The following is a 17,795-nucleotide window of genomic DNA, read 5'->3' as shown; positions in this document are numbered from 1 at the left end:
TTGCAATTTCCATACAGACCCATTCTCTCATATCTAGGCCAAAATTTACCACTCAGGCCTATCTGAGTGAGCTGAGCTCAAATCATAGATCTACATGAGGGACCCTGGCATCAGTAATGCAGATCTATGTGACATTGGAAGGGTTAAGCAAATATATTATGTGCCACTATTTTCTTCACTACAGGCATCATTTCACAATTAAACTTCTTGGCATCTTCATCTACACAAAAGTTCCTTTTTGATGTCATGGTTAATATCCAGACATGGCACAGGGTGATAAAAAGATCAGAAATGGAGTGGAGTGGTAACACAGGAGAGAGATTGTATAGTATGCATCAACAAGGCAACTGGTGGTGGTGTGGGAGGGAGGGAAGGGGATGGGTGTAAACAATGCTAGGTCTACAAGAAAACAAAAAAGATTTGAGGCACATGGGAGGGAAATTGGCTTGCTTGTCCTGCCATGATGGCTGGCCATATTAGAGCACAAAGTGAAAATATGTAAAGCTGCTATGCAAGGTGGGGAATCTCCAGAGCAAAAGGTACAAATAGATCAAAAAATGAATCATGAACAGGTGGAGACATGGTCAGTGGAGACATAAAGGTGTTGTTCTGCTGTATTTGTAATAGGCAACAAAGGATCCTCACAGGCCTGTCTCACTGACAAGTGTTGTGGAAATTGCTGGAAAGAGTAATTATAGATTAGCTTGTAAAACACTTGGAGAACAGAGAAATAATTACTAGCAAACATTTTCATTTTTGATAAATTAATTCCTGTATATCAAATCTGTAGCAGTCATATAAATTATTAACGAATGAAATGGGTATGTATTTTAACAAATTAGATGGGTATACATTTTGCTTTTAAGGTCTTCAGTAGAGTTCCTCATGAAATGTTTATCTGAAAACTAAAAAAAATAAATAGTTTAAGAAGTTAACTATTACTGTAGATGGAAGATTTTTTGTTTCATCAGAGTGAGGCCAAATCCTAGTGCCCTAGATGAACTACCCTGGTTAAATTTCCTGCCATAAGTGGAGAAATAGATGAGATATACTCACCCTGCCAGCAAGAAAGTGTCTGTAGTATTTATTTACTGAAATTCAAAACTAAGGCTCCGAAAAATCTGGTGTATGGTAAGTGATTATGCAAGGGTATGTGGTACCTGGTAAGAAATATTTAAAAATTAAAGGAAACGAATGTGGTGATCTTCAATAGGTTATAAGTAAATACTGGCTTAGCAGTTCTTTTAATAAGTTTATAATATTTTTCATTGTCATTAAACTGTAAATTGTCATAGTCTTTACTTCTCTTCTTTTGAGTCAAGTACATAAGGTCCATGGAATTGGATATTATTAGAGTTAGTTTCCGTGGAGAGTCAAAACTGTGATAAGGACCTACTGCTCATTCCCAGGCAATGTTACCCTAAGAGCCAATACCTCTGTGACTCCTATTGGGCTCTCCTGCTCTAGCCTACTTTCTTATCTCTTCCTTGTGCTGGAACTTTACTGTCTTTTCAGGCTACTACTACTACTACTACTACTGAAAGAGCAGGTGGTGGCAGCATATATTCTTAATTGAGAGAATTGAGCCCTACTTTTTCCCCCTTCACTTCTTTCATGTTTCCTTTCCTTTTCTGTGTTTTTTGTTCCACCCTGATTGTAGCCTGTTGGAGTATAGACACGGTGGCAATATATAGTGCTCTGCTGACCCCAGGTTGGGATTGGGGTGGCCACTTCATTTCATACAGTATCATTAAAATAAAGCTTTGAGTGTTTTCTAATGAGAATGGTATTAATTAAAGTACAAGTAAGCATCATAAATATGCATTCCCATAAGTATACCATTGGCATACAATTTGCCTGCCAGATTCTATAAATGCCAGGGCTACTTTTTTGTGGAAAACTGCCAAAGACATAAATAATTGGCTTAATTATTGTGATTTTTTCTGCCAAATCTGATAGACAACATTTGGAAACTTACTAAGCATAAGCTTCACGCCATGGATGTGTCCTCTAACTCCAAAATCTCGAGTGTCATTAAGCAGGTGTGAGAGAGTATTGACTTTTCTATCTTCCATATGTTAGCCATATCATTGCCTAGGTGATAGTGAGCAGTCTTGTTTTCTGTGTAATATGTAAATGCATATGCATATTTTTGACACCTACTGTACATTAATTAATTATAATACCAGTCTGTCTTCTGTCTATGCTCATCCTTTAAATCTGTGAATTTTTTTACCTATAATTCATATGTCAGGCTTTTTATTAATTCTCATTAATATAAATACTTACACTCACCTGTCTTCTAACTTTTATAAATTTAGTCATTACATAATTAGCAGATCTCTTGATCTCTCCACTCGTCACCTGTCCTTCACCCTGCCCCAGCTTAAGGTCTCGAGTTGTGGTGCCACCACGTAGTATCTAGCTTGTGGCGCCTTCCCTCACAGTTACTGGTCTTGGTCCCACTACTGGACAACACCCTCATCCTGGTCACCTCCTCAGGGGTGCCTGTAGCCTTGCACCTCAGTGGCGTTGCTGGCTTCCAGACATTGGCTCACCATCACAGTGAGGAAAACGGTGGCTTATGGAAATTTGTGGCAAGGTGAATGATTGCTCTCTCTAGTTTGATTTTTCTGATAAATCACAGATTGCATTTTTTAGTGTTTTCAACATATTATTTGTAGTGAAATTTAATCTGATGCTTTTGCTTCTGTCATAAGGCAAGGGCAGAAAACAATATTAATTTTGCATATTCTTTTGAAAAATTAAAGAAATCAGTGAAGTACATGTATATCTTACACTTAAGAATGATATTTTAAACAAAATGCATACAGTCATGTCTAAACTTAACTATTAAACTCTTTGCCAGTGGTGGTGTGTCACTGGGAACAAGTGTTGTGGTGGGTCAGCAGCACTCATTAGTTCTTGAGAGCCAGTTCCTGTGGTCTTTTGACTTTCCTGTCAGTGCTGCCTATGAGTATGAGGTAAAGTGTGTTTACTTCTAAAAGTACATACTTTTAAATATGTATTTGATTGAATGATTCATGTTAATTTTCTTAGAAAATTTGGTAAAGTGCAGTAAAATCAAATTTAACCTTGTTTTGCAGAACTTAATTTGTATGTAATTTTGAAAATATATAAATTAACCATAACTAGGGCTTAATTGCTATTTAGTTTTAAAAATATTAGTTAACGATGATGAGGGCTGTGTAATATACAAGAATTCAGTGTGTTATAGACAGTCACACAACTAAACATTAGGTGTGTATACAGGATGAGGCAGTTCGGGTGAATATAAACTTTCCAGAGGACTGGAAGGGTCGGATGTGGCAACGACGACGAGATACATCTTTGGCTGGCAAGACCTTGCAACTCAGGTCCTTGTTTGATATTATATGTCTATCTTCCTATCTGTCTGTCTTTCTGCATGTCTCTCTATATATCTTTCTATCTATCATTCTGTTTCTGTCTATCTCTATATCTCTGGCTCTATCTTTATCTATCTCTCTACATCAATGGTCTCCCCAATGCATCTCAACTCCTTAAACCAGTTCTGTTCACAGATGACACTACTTATGTCTTCTCCCACTCAAACCTGGCTATACCTAGAGATACTGTAAACAATGAGCTGCAAAAAAATACCAACTTGGATGACCAACAAACTTACTCTCAGTATAGACAAAACCTACTTAATGCTTTTTGGAAACAGGGCCTTAAATATCCAACTTAACATATCGATAAATGGTTTCCCCATTACAAGACACACTGAGGGTAAATTTCAGGTACTACCGTCTTGCCAAGTAAGTGTAAAACGAGAGCCTGTAATTGTTTTACATGATGGTGGAATTGCTGGTGTCTTTTGTCTGTCTCATAAATATGCAAGATTACGGGTAGGTCTTGCTACTACTACATACACTTAGGTCACATTACACATACATGTTCACGTTTATTTATACACACTCATCTGAGTTTTCTTTGATTTTATCTTAATAGTTCTTAGTACTTTTTCTTTTATATCCATGGGGAAGTGGAATAAGAATCTTTCCTCCGTAAGCCATGCATGTTGTAAAAGTTAACTAAAATGCCGGGAACAATGGGCTAGTAACCCTTTTCCCTGTAATGATTACTAAAAAGAATAAGAAGAAAATTGTCAGAGTGGGATGTCTGAATGTGCGTGGATGTTGTGCCAATGATAAGAGATGATTGTGGATGCTATGACTGAAAAGAAGCTGGATGTCCTGGCTTTAAGTGAAACAAAGATGAAGGAGGTGGGAGAGTTTCAGTGGAGAGAAGTAAATGGAATTAGGTCAATGGTTTCAAATAGAGTTAAAGCTAAAGAAGGAGTAGCAATAATATTGAAGGATAAGCTATGGCAGGAAAAGAGGGAATATAAATCTATTAATTCAATGATTACATGGAGTAAAATAAAGGTTGGATGTGAAAAGTGGGTTATAGCAAGCATATATGCACCAGGAGAAGAGAGAAGTGTAGAGGAGAGAGGTTTTGGGAATTATTGAGTGAGTGTGTGGAGAGTTTTGAGCCAAGTGTGAGAGTACTTGTGGTTGGGGATTTCAATGCTAAAGTGGGTAAAAATGTTATGGAGGGAGTAGTAGGTAACTTTGGGGTGCCAGGGGTAAATGAAAATGGGGAGCCTTTAATGGAGCTATGTGTAGAAAGAGGTTTGGTAATAAGTAATACATATTTTATGAAAAAGAGGATAAATATACAAGGTATGATATAGCACGTAATGAAAGTACAGTGGACCCCCGCATAACGATTACCTCCGAATGCGACCAATTATGTAAGTGTCCTGTAAAGATTTCTAAAAAGAATAAGAAGAAGAAAATTGTCAAAGTGGGAAGTCTGAATGTGCGTGGATGTTGTGCAAATGATAAGAAAGAGATGATTGTGGATGTTATGAATGATAAGAAACTGGATGTCCTGGCTTTAAGTGAAACAAAGCTGAAGGGGGTGGGAGAGTTTCAATGGAGAGGAATAAATGGGATTAGGTCAGGGGTTTCAAATAGAGTTAGAGCTAAAGAAGGAATAGCAGTAATGTTGAAGGATAAGCTATGACAGGAAAAGAGGGACTACAAATGTATAAATTCAAGGATTATGTGGAGTAAAATAAAGATTGGATGTGAAAAGTGGGTTATAGTAAGCGTGTATGCACCTGGAGAAGAGAGAAGTGTAGAGGAGAGAGAGAGATTCTGGGAAATGTTAAGTGAATGCATGGGGAGTTTTGAATCAAGTGTGAGAGTAATGGTGGTTGGGGATTTCAATGCTAAAGTGGGTAAAAATGTTATGGAGGGAGTAGTAGGTAAATTTGGGGTGCCAGGGGTAAATGGAAATGGGGAGCCTTTAATTGAGCTATGTGTAGAAAGAAATTTGGTAATAAGTAATACATATTTTATGAAAAAGAGGATAAATAAATATACAAGGTATGATGTAGCACGTAATGAAAGTAGTTTGTTAGATTATGTATTGGTAGATAAAAGGATGATGGGTAGGCTCCAGGATGTACATGTTTATAGAGGGGCAACTGATATATCGGATCATTATTTAGTTGTAGCTACAGTTAGAGTAAGAGGTAGATGGGAAAAGAGGAAGGTGGCAACAACAAGTAAGAGGGAGGTGAAAGTGTATAAACTAAGGGAGGAGGAAGTTCGGGCGAGATACAAGCGACTATTGGCAGAAAGATGGGCTAGTGCAAAGATGAGTAGTGGGGGGGTTGAAGAGGGTTGGAATAGTTTTCAAAATGCAGTATTAGAATGTGGGGCAGAAGTTTGTGGTTATAGGAGGGTGGGGGCAGGTGGAAAGAGAAGTGATTGGTGGAATGATGAAGTAAAGGGTGTGATAAAAGAGAAAAAGTTAGCTTATGAGAGGTTTTTACAAAGCAGAAGTGTTATAAGAAGAGCAGAGTATATGGAGAGTAAAAGAAAGGTGAAGAGAGTGGTGAGAGAGTGCAAAAGGAGAGCAGATGATAGAGTGGGAGAGGCACTGTCAAGAAATTTTAATGAAAATAAGAAAAAATTTTGGAGTGAGTTAAACAAGTTAAGAAAGCCTAGGGAAAGTATGGATTTGTCAGTTAAAAACAGAGTAGGGGAGTTAGTAGATGGGGAGAGGGAGGTATTAGGTAGATGGCAAGAATATTTTGAGAAACTTTTAAATGTTGAGGAAGAAAGGGAGGCGGTAATTTCATGCACTGGCCAGGGAGGTATACCGTCTTTTAGGAGTGAAGAAGAGCAGAATGTAAGTGAGGTGGAGGTATGTGAGGCATTACGTAGAATGAAAGGGAGTAAAGCAGCTGGAACTGATGGGATCATGACAGAAATGTGAAAAGCAGGGGGGGATATAGTGTTGGAGTGGTTGGTACTTTTGTTTAATAAATGTATGAAAGAGGGGAAGGTACCTAGGGATTGGCGGAGAGCATGTATAGTCCCTTTATATAAAGGGAAAGGGGACAAAAGAGATTGTAAAAATTACAGAGGAATAAGTTTACTTAGTATACCAGGAAAAGTATACGGTAGGGTTATAATTGAAAGAATTAGAGGGAAGACAGAATGTAGGATTGCAGATGAGCAGGGAGGCTTCAGAGTTGGTAGGGGATGTGTAGATCAAGTGTTTACATTGAAGCATATATGTGAACAGTATTTAGATAAAGGTAGGGAAGTTTTTATTGCATTTATGGATTTAGAAAAGGCATATGATAGAGTGGATAGAGGAGCAATGTGGCAGATGTTGCAAGTATATGGAATAGGTGGTAAGTTCCTAAATGCTGTAAAGAGCTTTTATGAGGATAGTGAGGCTCAGGTTAGGGTGTGTAGAAGAGAGGGAGAATACTTCCCGGTAAAAGTAGGTCTTAGACAGGGATGTGTAATGTCACCATGGTTGTTTAATATATTTATAGATGGGGTTGTAAAAGAAGTAAATGCTAGGGTGTTCAGGAGAGGGGTGGGATTAAATTATGGGGAATCAAATTCAAAATGGGAATTAACACAGTTACTTTTTGCTGATGATACTGTGCTTATGGGAGATTCTAAAGAAAAATTGCAAAGGTTAGTGGATGAGTTTGGGAATGTGTGTAAAGGTAGAAAGTTGAAAGTGAACATAGAAAAGAGTAAGGTGATGAGGGTATCAAATGATTTAGATAAAGAAAAATTGGATATCAAATTGGGGAGGAGGAGTATGGAAGAAGAGAATGTTTTCAGATACTTGGGAGTTGACGTGTCGGCGGATGGATTTATGAAGGATGAGGTTAATCATAGAATTGATGAGAGAAAAAAGGTGAGTGGTGCGTTGAGGTATATGTGGAGTCAAAAAATGTTATCTATGGAGGCAAAGAAGGGAATGTATGAAAGTATAGTAGTACCAACACTCTTATATGGATGTGAAGCTTGGGTGGTAAATGCAGCAGCGAGGAGACGGTTGGAGGCAGTGGAGATGTCCTGTCTAAGGGCAATGTGTGGTGTAAATATTATGCAGAAAATTCGGAGTGTGGAAATTAGGAGAAGGTGTGGAGTTAATAAAAGCATTAGTCAGAGGGCAGAAGAGGGGTTGTTGAGGTGGTTTGGTCATTTAGAGAGAATGGATCAAAGTAAAATGACATGGAAAGCATATAAATCTATAGGGGAAGGAAGGAGGGGTAGTGGTCGTCATCGAAAGGGTTGGAAAGAGGGGGTAAAGGAGGTTTTGTGGGCGAGGGGCTTGGACTTCCAGCAAGTGTGCATGAGCGTGTTAGATAGGAGTGAATGGAGGCGAATGATACTTGGGACCTGACGATCTGTTGGAGTGTGAGCAGGGTAATATTTAGTGAAGGGATTCAGGGAAACCGGTTATTTTCATATAGTCGGACTTGAGTCCTGGAAATGGGAAGTACAATGCCTGCACTTTAAAGGAGGGGTTTGGGATATTGGCAGTTTGGAGGGATATGTTGTGTATCTTTATACGTATATGCTTCTAAACTGTTGTATTCTGAGCACCTCTGCAAAAACTGTGATAATGTGTGAGTGTGGTGAAAGTGTTGAATGATGATGAAAGTATTTTCTTTTTGGGGATTTTATTTCTTTTTTGGGTCACCCTGCCTCGGTGGGAGATGGCCGACTTGTTTAAAAAAAAAAAAAAAAAAAAGCTACAGTTAGAGTAAGATGTAGATGGGACAAGAGGAAAATGACAACAAGAAGTAAGAGGGAGGTGAAAGTGTATAAACTAAGGGAGGAAGAAGTTCGGGTGAGATATAAGCAATTATTGGCAGAAAGGTGGGCTAGTGCAAGTATGAGTAGTGGGGGGGGGGGTTGAAGAGAGTTGGAATAGTTTAAAAAATGCAGTATTAGAATGTGGGGCAGAAGTTTGTGGTTATAGGAGGGTGGGTGCAGGAGGAAAGAGGAGTAATTGGTGGAATGATGAAGTAAAGGGTGTCATAAAAGAGAAAAAGGTAGCTTACGAGAGGTTTTTACAAAGCAGAAATTTTGATGTGTCAACGGATGGATTTATGAAGGATGAGGTTAATTATAGAATGGATGAGGGAAAAAAGGGGAGATGTTGAGGTATATGTGGAGACAATAAACGTTGTCTATGGAGGCAAAGAAGGGAATGTATGAAAGTATAGTCGTACCAACACTCTTATATGGGTGTGAAGCTTGGGTTGTAGAGCCTGCAGTGAGGAGGCGGTTGGAGGCGTTGGAGGTATCCTGTCTAAGGGCAATGTGTGGTGTAAATACATATTATGCAGAGAATTCGGAGTGTGGAAATTAGGAGAAGGCGTGGAGTTAATAAAAGTATTAGAGGGTTGAAGATCTGTTGTTGAGGTGGTTTGGTCATTTAGAGAGAATGGATCAAAGTAGAGTGACATGGAGAGCATATAAATCTGTAAGGGAAGGAAGGTGGGATAGGGGTCGTCCTTGAAAAGGTTGGAGGGAGGTGGTATAGGAGGTTTTGTGGGCAAGGGGCTTGGACTTCCAGCAAGTGTGCCTGAGCGTGTTAGATAGGATTGAATGGAGACGAATGGTATTTGGGACCTGATGAGCTGTTGGAGTGTGAGCAGGGTAATATTTAGTGAAGGGATTCAGGGAAACCAGTTATTTTTATATAGCCGGACTTGAGTACTGGAAATGGGAAGTACAATGCCTGCACTTTAAAGGAGGGGTTTGGGATATTGGCAGTTTGGAGGGGTATGTTGTGTATCTTTATATGTATATGCTTCTTAAGTGTTGTGTTCTTGGCACCTCTGCAAAAACAGTGATTATGTATGAGTGAGGTGAAAGTGTTGAATGATGTTGAAAGTACAGTGGACCCCCGGTTTACGATATTATTTAATTCCATAAGTATGTTCAGGTGCCAATACTGAACGAATTTGTTCCCATAAGGAATATTGTGAATTAGATTAGTCCATTTCGGACCCCCAAACATACACGTACAAACGCACTTACGTAAGTACACTTACATAATTGGTCGCATTGGGAAGTGATCGTAAACCGGGGGTCCACTGTATTTTCTTTTTGGGGATTTTCTTTCTTTTTTGGGTCACCCTGCCTCGGTGGGAGACGGCCAACTTGTTAAAAAAAAAAAAAAATCCAGCATATATCCAAGAAAATTTCCAAATCAGTATGTATCCATTTCAAGATGTGGTACTATGTACCCCAAATGACATTCCTTACCCTATACTACTCTAATATATCCCTACCTCATCTACGGTATTTGTGCCTAGGAATCGACCATGGTCAACCACCTTAAACCTTTAACCTTTTGGGAATCCGTCCCGTAGTTCTTCAGCTTTGAAGCCAGGGTCCAAGCCATAGTACAGGTCGGCCATCACTAATCCAACAATCAGTCATCCGGTTCCATCAATTATTTGGCACTAATTTCAGCTAGCATAAGTTCAAATTTCCAGGGTTGCCGAATGAGTCGTTGCATGAGTCATTCCAGTTTCTTTTTCTCCATTTATTGTCATAATCTGCTTGCTTTTAGCCCTAGCCATGGCTCCAATGAATAAAAGAAATGCTTCTCGTTGTGTAAGACACATACACAGTACATTGCCCATTATACATAAGGCGGCCTTGAAGTCACTGTTGGTTGCCATGAGCTCAGTCTCGTGATGCAGGGGAATATGCATTACAGTGGACCCCTGCATAACGATTACCTCCGAATGCGACCAATTATGTAAGTGTATTTATGTAAGTGCGTTTGTACGTGTATGTTTGCGGGTCTGAAATGGACTAATCTACTTCACAATATTCCTTATGGGAACAAATTCGGTCAGTACTGGCACCTGAACATACTTCTGGAGTGAAAAAATATCGTGTCCACTGTATTGTTATGCTAATATCAACACGGCTTATTTACCTATCATAATTGATCTAATATGACATAATAAACAATATAAATAGCACAAAAACACGGTAAATACTCCACAATGAATAATATTTGGCATAATACGGAGTGGTTTGACAGAGGTATGAAGAGGATATGGGATACATGTACCATTCTCTTATCCCTGTCTTGGGAGCTTATATTAAAGAAAATGGAGTATAGCACAGAGCTAACTGTGATATACACTCGTAGTGCATCATAAATCTGAAACAAAAAAACTTTTTTCTCTACATAGATTATCATACATAGCATCAGAAATTAAAGTCACTAATAACAAACAGACAAATGAATAAGCACCACCTTCTCTTAGCTGGAGACTTCAACATCAACCTTGGCTTACTAGATGATCAGCCTGTAACTGATTTCATCAACAATATGAACAACACACTTCTCATACCAACAATAACTAAACCAACCAGGCTCACTGAGACAAGTGTAACCATAATAGACCACATATGGACCAGTATACTAGCCCCCCTTAAATCAGGGATAATCACAGATAGCACTACAGACCACTACCCTACCTTCCTCCTGACAAACATTAATAAACCACCACTTGAATACAACAAAGTCTCATTTAGACTCCATGACGAGGCCTCAATAAGGAAGTTCACAACTGACCTAGAGATTGTTGACTGGCCTACAGAATTCTCCAAGGCCAATGGTATTGATGACTGGACAGACATTTTTCTTAACAAATTACTTAGACTATACAACAAACATTGTCCTATAAAAACGAAACAGATCACAAACAAACGGCTTGGTTGCCCATGGCTAACCAGCACCATTCTGAAATCCATTGACAAGAAACACCAATATGAAAAGCAATATAGACAGGGCTTAATACACAAAGATATTTTTAAACACTATTCATCAGTTCTCACCAAAGTAATAAAGAAAGCCAAACAACTATACTACTCCAGTAGATTCACAGACACTAGAGGAGATATAAAAAAAGACCTGGAAAAAACTCTCTCAGATTCTAGGGACCCACAAACTGAAAAAAACCAAGAATATTGTCCTAACTAAACCTAATGAAACACCACTACATCCCACTGACACAGCTAACAAGATAAGCGACTTCTTCTCAACCATAGGATCTAATCTCGCCAATAAAATCCCACATACTAATGCCCATGCCGGGGACTACCTAGATGGGAATTTCCCAAATTCCTTCTATCTTGCACCAACTGAGCCCTCGGAAGTCACCGAGATTATAAAGTCACTTAAAAACAACTCAGGGAATCTGTCTAATGTCCCACCATTACTGTACAAGCGAGCGGCCCATATCCTTTCGCATGCTATTTCATTACTTTTTAACAAGTCACTAGAAACTAGCACCTTCCCGAAACTACTCAAGATGGCAAGGGTTACACCAATACATAAAGGTGGTGACCCTACAGACTTAAACAACTATAGGCCAATATCAAACTTACCATTGCTATCCAAAATCTTTGAGAAACTCGTGCACAGGAGACTATATTCATTTATAACAGCACAAAACATACTCAACCCCTGCCAATTTGGATTTAGGAAAAATAAAAGCACTAATGATGCAATCATAAAAATGCTAGATCTGCTTTACACAGCATTGGAAAATAAGGAATATCCACTAGGAATTTTTATTGACCTAAGAAAAGTTTTTGACACAGTAGACCACGACATCCTACTCCACAAACTTGACCATTACGGTATAAGAGGCCATGCGCTTGCTTATTTCAAATCTTACCTTACTAATAGGTATCAGTATGTTACCATTAAAGACACAGCGTCAACAACACGGCCACTTGATACTGGAGTTCCGCAGGGAAGTGTCCTTGGTCCCCTGCTCTTCCTCATATACATCAATGATCTTCCAAACGTATCCCAACACCTGAAACCCATTCTCTTTGCTGACAACACGACTTATGTCATCTCTCACCCTAATCTTGCCACTCTCAACACCATTATTAACGAGGAGCTGATCAAAATATCGACTTGGATGACAGCCAATAAACTTACGCTTAACACTGACAAAACCTACTGTATTATGTTTGGTAGCAGAGCAGGAGATGCACAAATTAACATTAAGATCGACAACACTCTAATTACCAGACATAATGAGGGCAAATTCCTTGGCCTATACCTTGACAACAACCTGAATTTCAGCACCCATATCCAACACATAACCAAAAAAGTATCCAAAACAGTTGGGATCCTCTCAAAGATACGATACTACGTGCCATAAAATGCCCTTCTCACACTATACCACTCACTTATTTATCCATACCTCACCTATGCTATTTGTGCTTGGGGATCAACTGCAGCAACACACCTAAAGCCAATAATAACCCAACAAAAAGCTGCAGTAAGAATAATCACTAAATCCCATCCCTGGCAACACACCCCCCCACTCTTCATAGATCTAAACTTACTCCCTGTTCAGTACATCCACACTTACTACTGTGCAATCTACATCTACAGGACCTTAAACTCCAATATCAACCTTGACCTAAAACGCTTTCTTGATAGTTGTGACAGAACCCACAGGCATAACACCAGACACAAACATCTCTACGACATTCCCCATGTCCGACTAAACCTTTACAAAAATTCAATGTATGTCAAAGGCCCTAAAATCTGGAACACTCTACCTAAGAACTCTAGAACAGCAGACACATTCATCACCTTCAAAACTACCATTAGAAAACATCTTATCTCCGTGATAAACCCCATCAACTAACTACACGAATACCACCTGGTGGTTCACACTTACACTCACTCTCACATTTGACCATAAACAGAAATATTAATCTCAATCTTAAAATAATGAAACCTATGATACTCCAATACTGAAACTATGTACTGTGCCAAAACAAAAGCATTCACATTACTAAACTCACAAACTAGTATTTAGTCACTTAGCCATAATACCAACTTACCTCATAATTTGTAATATTTTAAAATAAAGAATTAAACTAAGTCTGCCCGAAATGCCTAGCCATGCTAGGCGTTCTAGTGGTACACTCTGCAATCATTATTTAACTACATGTAAACCACACAACAACCAAATTCTGTAAATTCGACATTGTAATCTTTATAGAGAATAAACTTTGAATTTGAATTTGAATATGTGTAGAGCACCTAGGATAACCCAAAAAAGTCAGACAAAGTGACTTATTTCCAGTACCTGGCTTGAGCTTGTCATATATGATTTTTGATAAATATTATTTTTTCTCGGTTGTTTGTTGGGCTATCTTATTGAAACTTGGGCAATGTATGATGGAAAGATGCTTCTTAACGTACACCAAAAATAAAAGAAATCGGACTATAAATAACTTCTCAGCCATTAGCCACCCCTTAGCATTACATTTTCGCTCGGTTTTTATGGTTGTATTCTCGTTTTTTTTTATCTCGTTTGATAGAATGGAAGATATATTACAGAAATAGATATGATTTTGATTGGTTTCAAGATGAAAGGTACCTTGAAATTGAGTTCAAAGTAGCAGAAATGTTTGATTCTTTGCTGATGTTCAAGAGTAAACAAATGACGTCACTGTCCAGTACATGTCTGACTGTCTAATACCCAGTCATGAATGGGTTGACATTATTTATACAATTATTACAATAATGCAGTAGCCTGCATAACAGTAAATCTTCTATTTTTTCTTTGAATAAAAATTCAAAATGGAAAGCAAGAATAATAGAAGAGGGCCCTGGAGACATGACTAATGATTACAGAAAATGTTAATTCAGTGCCAGGAATGTCTGCATTGTTTATTGTGGACACTATTTTGAAATGGCATCTTTAGAAATTTGTGTGAAATTGGCCAAATTTCCAATTTCTGTCCACTTTATTGGGTAGTTGAAACAGGTGAATGGGTAGTTTCTTGTACTCAGTCGACAGAATAGAAGTAAATAAGTTTATTCAGGTATACACAAATACAGTTGCAAGAGCCCTTGCAAGAGTTGCACTGAGGTGAAGGTTCAGTACAATGCTTATATAAACCTTGCTGAATATAAACAGCACTACAGAAGGAATACTAGCAAAATAGCTGAGTCTGGTAGATTGTAACAATGGAATGAGCCAAAAATAGGGCATAAATTGGGTATTCTGGCAAAGTCACTAATCTGGCACCCTACAGGTCCTGATGATGCTGGACTTGTGATGGCCGACCTGTACTGTGTCATGAACTCAGCTCACTCAGATAAGCTGTGAGCAGTAAATTTGGGCCTAGATATGAGAGAATGCATCTGTGGTAAGTGAGCACCACATAAAACAAATCCTGCAGTACGCAGTGCATAATGAGAAAAAACTGTGACCATAAAAACCATACACAAATGCACTGCATTTGTGTATGGTTTTTATGATTGTATTTGCAGTTTCGTGGTTTCATTTGATAGAATGGAAGATATCTTACAGAAGTAGAGATTATTTTGATTGGTTGTAGTACTGAAAATAGCTTGGAAATGTTCGATTTTTGCCGATGTTGAAGAGTAAACAAACGTTGCGCATCCAATTCATGTCAACTGGTTGGTCTAATATACGTTCACAAATGTGCTGATATTATTTATACAATTATTGCAATATTGTATAACAATAAATCTTCTATTTTTTTGATGTGAATAAAAAATCAAAATGGAATTTATCTGTAAAGCCTGGAAACACAACTAATAAACAGAGGAAATATTATTGTAGTGCTAGGAATGCCTGCATTCTTTATTCTGGGCCTTATTTTGAAATTGGTATATTTTGAACTTTCTGTGTAACTGGTCAAATTACCATTTTGTGATCACTTTATTGGGTAGTTGAAATAGTTGATTGGGCAGTTTCTTGTGCTCATTCGATAAAATAGAAGTGATACTAGTGATATAGCTAAGAATTTGGTAGATTTGAATAATGTAAATAACCTAAAATAGAAGTCAAAATGGGCAAAATCTCCAATGCGTCAATATTGCTGATGCAGTAAAATTTGTAGTAGTGTAATTTTGTCAGTTTTCCATCAAATTTTGTGCGTTTTGTTTTATTACCTTCAGAAAAAAATTCTCTACTATTTCATTTGGAAAAAATAATTTTTTTTTTTAAATTCTTAGACCCTGTTGACAAGTCAAAGAACTACGAGACGGACTTTCAAAGGATTAATAACCAAACAAATAGCTGCTGTGCAGATGATCACCAACTCCTGTGCCAAACAGCACACCCTAGCACTTTTCAAAAGCTTGAACCAACTAAATATACAAAATATACACTTATATTATTATGCCTTCTATATACGTATACAGAAAATAAAACTCCAATATAAACCCTCCACTCAAACTTCTCCTTGATAGCTACAACATAACGTACAGTCACAATATAAGGCATGAAGTGCTCTTGGACATCTCTCGTGTCAGTCTCACACTATGCAATAATGCAATGCACATGGAGGGCCCAAAGATCTGGAATTCACTACCTGAACCAGCAAAAGATCCCCTGACTGCATACAAATTTATGGCCATGCTTAAAAATCATCTCATCTCTCAGTACTAACCAAAACAACATCTAATCAGTTTGAAACAACTCTCCCAAATATTATATGACCTCTAGTCTATTAAAACATTTACTCATACTTAAAATTGTACTGTTTTAACCATTATTTGTAATATTGTTATTCGTAACTTCAACATTATTATTCTTATAAACCTCCAACTTTGACTACCTCGCATTAGTATTAGGATAAAATAATGATTAATTAAAAAGATAACCACTCTTATCCTGTCTAGACTCTAAGTAGTTTTTAAGTATGTATTAGGATTAGTCTGCATGAAATGCCTCAGCATGATAGTGGCTTTCTTTGTACTTAGCAAATCAAAACTGTAATTACACACTGTAACCTTTGCAAAGAAATGAAATCTTTATCTTAATATCTCTCTCTGTCTCTCTTGGTCCCTGTCCCTCTCTGTCCCTGTCTCTGTCGCTCTGTTTCTGTCTGTCTCTCTCTGTCTCTGTCTCTCTGTCTCTGTCTCTGTCTCTCTGTCTCTCTGTCTCTGTCTCTGTCTCTCTGTCTCTCTCTGTCTCTGTCTCTGTCTCTGTCTCTGTCTCTCTCTGTGTCTCTCTGTCTCTCTCTGTCTCTCTCTGTCTCTCTCTGTCTCTCTCTCTGTCTCTCTGTCTCTCTCTCTGTCTCTCTCCCTGTCTCTGTCTCTCTCTCTCCCTGTCTCTCTCTCTCTCTCTCTCTCTCTCTCTCTCTCTCTCTCTCTCTCTCTCTCTCTCTCTCTCTCTCTCTCTCTGTCATATTTCCCCCTCATCAGCTTGGAGCAATATGTATATTTATATAAATTTATTGAAAGTATTTACATATATACAGTATGCTAATATTTGCATTATGTCACTTATTAACAACACATGCCAGCTTCTCTGTGAATGACACTTTGGTGTTATCTTCAGATTAACTCAAGACTGCTTGAGCTCTGTGGAACTTTTTGAATTGTGTCTAGACATATGGAGTGGAGAGGATACCTTGAAGGGTTCTCTAAGTGGGCCAGAAGGTTGGCTAGCTCCTTATGCATACTCGATGAGCCTCCAAATGCTGCATCCTCTTGTCATCACTACATCTGCTTCAAACAGTAGGTCTTAGTGAGCATTGTAATTTTACTTAAGACTATAAGGGCAATAATGTATGTAAAAGTAAGAAGTTGCAGTTACAGGGATCTTTATTTAGACAATGTTTCACCTGTACAACAGGCTTCTTCAAGTCAATAGAATACACCTGATGAACAGATTTTATAGGCAGGTGTGAGGAGAGGTCCCATGTGATGGTGGTGTTTTGTGCTTAGGGAAAAATCCTAACTTGGCAGTTGATTCTTATGTTAAGCTATGTTCAGCAACTTCTTTTGTTGATATTCACCGATACCAGTGCTTTGGCACACCCCTACACAGAAGTATAGTATATTATGTAAATAAAAAAATTTTCAGTTGGTGGAGCATGGATGATTCAGATGGCAATGGAAGGAGGCAGCCACAGGTATGATGCCATCTTTGTGCTACAGCTTCTCCCATCGCCTTCCTTTGGTTTTACTCTCAACTCTCCAAGACACACTTATTACCTCAAGGGTTAGTTATCATTATGCCATTATTATTCCTTAATGCTTTGCAAGCAAATGTCATTCTTGTTTTAAAATGGGTTGCAAATACAGGTTGCATTTGGTAACTGGCAGCTGTTTATTGTGATTTTGTCAGATTGAAAAAGAGATCAGAGAATGTATATGTTTTTTTTTTTTCTCTCTCTCTCAACAAGTCGGCCGTCTCCCACCAAGGCAGGGTGACCCAAAAAGAAAGAAAATCCCCAAAAAGAAAATACTTTCATCATCATTCAACACTTTGACCTCACTCACACATAATCACTGTTTTTGCAGAGGTGCCCAGAATACAACACTTTAGAAGTTTTATTATTTTTTTTTATTATCACACC

General features: G+C 38.2%; 1 protein-coding gene across 5 annotated transcripts in view; it reads left to right on the top strand.

Annotated features, from left to right (window-relative positions):
- The window catches only part of LOC128696388 (uncharacterized), an 853,106-nt gene that overhangs the window by 194,527 nt on the left and 640,784 nt on the right, over positions 1 to 17,795 (top strand). For all 5 annotated transcript variants that reach the window (XR_011392932.1, XR_011392933.1, XM_070092516.1 and 2 more), the window contains 5 exons: positions 2,448 to 2,602; positions 2,870 to 2,984; positions 3,274 to 3,377; positions 16,772 to 16,950; positions 17,300 to 17,437. Coding sequence is in view for 3 of the 5 variants with exons in the window: in XM_070092516.1 (XP_069948617.1) it covers positions 2,448 to 2,602; positions 2,870 to 2,984; positions 3,274 to 3,377; positions 16,772 to 16,950; positions 17,300 to 17,437 (691 nt within the window). In the remaining 2 variants the exon portion in view is untranslated. The remainder of the gene's footprint in view (positions 1 to 2,447; positions 2,603 to 2,869; positions 2,985 to 3,273; positions 3,378 to 16,771; positions 16,951 to 17,299; positions 17,438 to 17,795) is intronic.

This window comes from Cherax quadricarinatus, chromosome 39 (genome assembly GCF_038502225.1).
Source record: "Cherax quadricarinatus isolate ZL_2023a chromosome 39, ASM3850222v1, whole genome shotgun sequence".
NCBI classification, from domain to species: domain Eukaryota; kingdom Metazoa; phylum Arthropoda; class Malacostraca; order Decapoda; family Parastacidae; genus Cherax; species Cherax quadricarinatus.
This window is presented reverse-complemented; position numbering and strand designations above follow the sequence as displayed.